The sequence below is a fragment of the Propithecus coquereli genome, unplaced genomic scaffold (assembly GCF_000956105.1).
Source record: "Propithecus coquereli isolate 6110/MARCELLA unplaced genomic scaffold, Pcoq_1.0 Scaffold11, whole genome shotgun sequence".
Taxonomy (NCBI): Eukaryota; Metazoa; Chordata; class Mammalia; order Primates; family Indriidae; genus Propithecus; species Propithecus coquereli.
Genome location: NW_012134969.1, coordinates 4057578 through 4061592, shown reverse-complemented (window position 1 = coordinate 4061592; position 4015 = coordinate 4057578). Strand labels below are relative to the sequence as shown.

General features: G+C 34.3%; 1 protein-coding gene across 1 annotated transcript in view; it reads right to left on the bottom strand.

Annotated features, from left to right (window-relative positions):
• Positions 1-121: 121 nt before the first annotated feature.
• AKAP11 (A kinase (PRKA) anchor protein 11) overlaps positions 122-4015 on the bottom strand; it is a 53525-nt gene continuing 49631 nt past the window's right edge. Inside the window, exons 11-12 of the mRNA XM_012648668.1 lie at positions 3396-3556; positions 122-337 (exon numbers count right to left, since the gene is read on the bottom strand). Of these exons, the coding sequence (XP_012504122.1) occupies positions 197-337; positions 3396-3556 (302 nt within the window). The 3' untranslated portion in view covers positions 122-196. The remainder of the gene's footprint in view (positions 338-3395; positions 3557-4015) is intronic.

The following is a 4015-nucleotide window of genomic DNA, read 5'->3' as shown; positions in this document are numbered from 1 at the left end:
TACATAAAGATAATATTACAAAAGTATGAACTATATACACTGTGTGATGACACAAAGCACTTAAAAAGCTCTATTTACTTTCCTCCCAATTCTCTTAAAATGTTAATAATCACTATTCAAATTTTATCCTAAGCATCTTTATCTGTTTCTTCCCCTCCCAAAACAAATACTATAACACACTGGTTTGGGGTTTGTTCTATGCATTTTCCAAGAGCCAATCAAACAGTGACTTGCATCTCTCCTCGCCGGCAGTTTTTTCCATCACTTCGTAGTACTGAAGCACAGCTTGCAGAAGGTCTCCCACTTTCCACCCTTTTTCTTGTAATCGTTTTGAAAGCTAAAAAAGAAAAATATATCAAACATTAGCTAAAAACAATTTATAACAATTGCGTTTTCACTTTTATTTTTAACATCAGATAAAACTAAGAATCCTGTTGTTTACAATTAATTGTCGTTTCCTAGCTGTAACAAGGTCCTCTCCCCTAAACCACCACCCCTTTACCCAAATTAAACATTTTCCTTTCCTGCCCTTTACAAATATATCTCCTCCACAGAATGACATTTTGGGATTGCTGGAGACAGAACTCCACAAACCTCACCAAGCGGACGGTCTGTGTGGGAGTGCAGAGGCTAAATTTCTACAGGAAATTCTGCACCTAACTAAATACATCTGACACACCCTCAATTAGGAACATAAAATAATAAAGACAACATCAAGCTTAATAAAAGGAGGTGGATTTTCCTTCCACAACATACAGTGTGGTATTTTTCTGGAATACACACTCCAGCCTCAACGGAAACATGGCTTTCAAAAAGTTAAGAAATGTTAGTGTTTCAACAAAAATACCAAAAAAGTAAATAAATACAGGTTTAAATGAACTCTATTGTCATCAATCAGAACATGCCTTGCTCATTTTTTTTTCTATTAAGTTCTACAAAATTTCTTAAGTTTTGAAAGATTGGTAAGTGAAATTCTGAAAAATCACCTTAATGTTTTGTAATATAAATATGCTTAACCTTTTTTTAAACAGCTTTATTGAGATATAATTCACATATCATACAATTCATGGAAAGTGCACTAGTTAATGGTTTTTAGCATATTCCCCGAGTTGAATGCAACTATCATCACAATCAATATTAGAATAATTTCATCACACCAAAAGGAAAGCCCACCCCATTAGAAATCACTCCCCATTCTCCACAATCTCCTCAACTCTAGGCTACCACTTAATCTACCTTTGGTCTCTATAGATTTGCCTATTTCGTGGAAATGGAATCATAAAACAAGTGTGTGGTCTTTTGTAACTGGCTTCTCTCACTCAACATGATTATTTCAAGGTTGCTCCATGGTGCAGCAGGTATCAGTATCTCATTACTTTTTACTGACAGATACACTACGTTTTACTTCTCCATTCCCATCAGTTGATGAACATCTAGGGCTGTTTCTACTTAGTACCATTATGAATAATGTTGTCATGGACATTTGTGCACAAATATGGACATATGTTTTCATCTCTCTTAAGTATATACCTCAGAGTGGACATGTTGAGCTAACTTTCAGAATGTTTTCCAATGTAGTTGTGCCACTTTACATTCTCACTAGCAATATGTGAAGGATCCAATTTCTCTGCATCCTTGCCAACACTTGTTATCCATTTTTCTGATTATCGTCATCCTAGTGGGCATGAAGTGGTATCTCACAGTGGTTTTGATTTGCATTTTCCTAATTGCTAATGATGTTGAGCATCTTTCCATGTACTTATTTGCCATTTGTATATCTTCTTTGGAGAAACAACTATTCAGATTCTTTGTCTATTTTTAATTGGATTATTTATATTTTTATTATTGAGCTGTAAGAGTTCTTTATATATTCCAGGTACAAGAATGTATATGTACATCTGTTATTAGATACAATTTGCAAATACTCCCATTCTGTGGGTTGTCATTTCACTTTCTTGATAGTATCCTTTGAAGCACAGAAGTTCTGAATTTGTATCTATTTTTTCTTTTTTCATTTTTTTCTTGTGTAGGCACAAGAAAGTATTAAAATATGTTATCGATTATATAATTATCTCTCACCTTCTAGTTATGCTTATGGTAACAGTGCTTATTCTAGTTAATAGTAAAGATATCAGAATTAACAGTAAATTATCTAGAAAGATACAAAATAAAGTATTTCTATTATCATCATTATCACTAAAAATATTCTGTACTTGGCCTCTTAAATTCGTAGCTTCCTAGCAGCCCTGTGGGGTTTTAGCCAGACATGGTCAATGAGGGTCATTATTCAGAATAAGCCATAGGCATAATCAGGCACTGCCATCCACGTTTAAGCATCCCACTTCACTCCACCACCAGGCAAAGGTCCCCTGGGCTCGGTTACACGGGGAAGAGGTCCTGTACCCAGGCATCATCTCTCTCAGCTCCACTAAGCCCTTCCTTCACTCTCCGTTTATCCAAACTAAATGACTCCCTAAAGTCGGTTCTAACATTTCCCCTACCCATTCTTTCCCCTTGGCAGTTCATTTCCCAAATATTCCTTTCTATCCTATTTTTGATTTCTGCCCAAAAAAGAAATTCAACTGGAAACATCCAAAAAGTCTAAGTAAAAATAAATGACAAAATACAAAACAAAAAATTTTTATATTATGTGTTTTTCAAAAATAGCTTCATAAATTCTGAACCAGAAAATAAGAGTAACTTTATTGTTCCTTTTTTGTTATCATCGATCAATCATACTGGTTATTCACTGAACTATTCTATACCCTATGATAAAATTAAACCAAAGGTCTGATAAGGAAAATTATGGGACAAAAACTTTAAGACTGTAAACTGAAAATCTTCACTAATAATGTGCTTGGCACATAGTAAGCACTCAACAAAAGCACGTTATTTAAACTTTTATTGGCTTTTGATTATGCCAGCTTCTCATATGAATGAAACTGGATTACCAGAGAAAAAGACATATTAATTATTAGGTACAATTATAAATCAATTAAATACAGAGAATAACAATCTTCTCATAGGAACACAAGCAATGCTCATTAATGACAGTACCTACCTTTGAGAACTTAGTGCATGCCAGGCACCAGACTAAGCTTTTTTTCTTTTTCTAGTCTTATATTTAATCCTCACAAATGCCTATAAGGCAGATTCTATATTCATTTCCATAATGCAGCTAGGAGAACTGAGACAGACTGGTTAACTTGCCCCAGGTTACACTGCTAGAGTGGCAGAGCTGACAAATGAACCCAAACTGTTAGACTCTAGAGCCTAAGCATTTAACCACTCAGCCGTCCAGAGGCATCTTATTAGACCAACCATATGACAAGAACATTATAGAACAAGAACTATTACGTGTATCCTCACAACCACTCTCTACAGTAGGTACTTACTAGTATAAACTCCTTCTTTGCAGAGTCATGAAAATGAAGTTCTGCAACTTCAGCCTCAGAGGCAACAAGCCATTGAAGAATAATCCTTAGCTGGGGGTCTACTGTGCACGGCTCCATGTCAATATTCGTAATCAGCAGAGTCTTTCCTTCTGGCCTCAGACCTAATATTTAAATTTAAACAATATTAAACTCATCAATCCAACTTTCATTACTCTGGTTGCCAAGTATATACAAATATTTTCCATTGCTTAAAATTTTAATGAATGCTGAAAAAAAATCCATTTTTTCTTAACCACACCATCATATCAACTAAAATATTTCTTTGAAAGGGCAAAATAATGCTAAAACAAAGGAATAACTTTCTTTATTTAATGATAGCAAAAATGTAAAACACTACTTTAAAGTACTGAATTCAAGTACCATAAATGCCATAATTTGTGTCAAATTATGGCCCACAGGTAGAAGAGAAAGAGAAAACAAAACTCTAAAGCTATCACTACAATCAAAATAAAAATGAAACACACAAATAAAAACTTCAAATAAATAAAGAACGACAGCAAACACTTGTACATACAACACGTATTACATCCTAAGTACTGTTCAAAGTTCTTTATATAGGC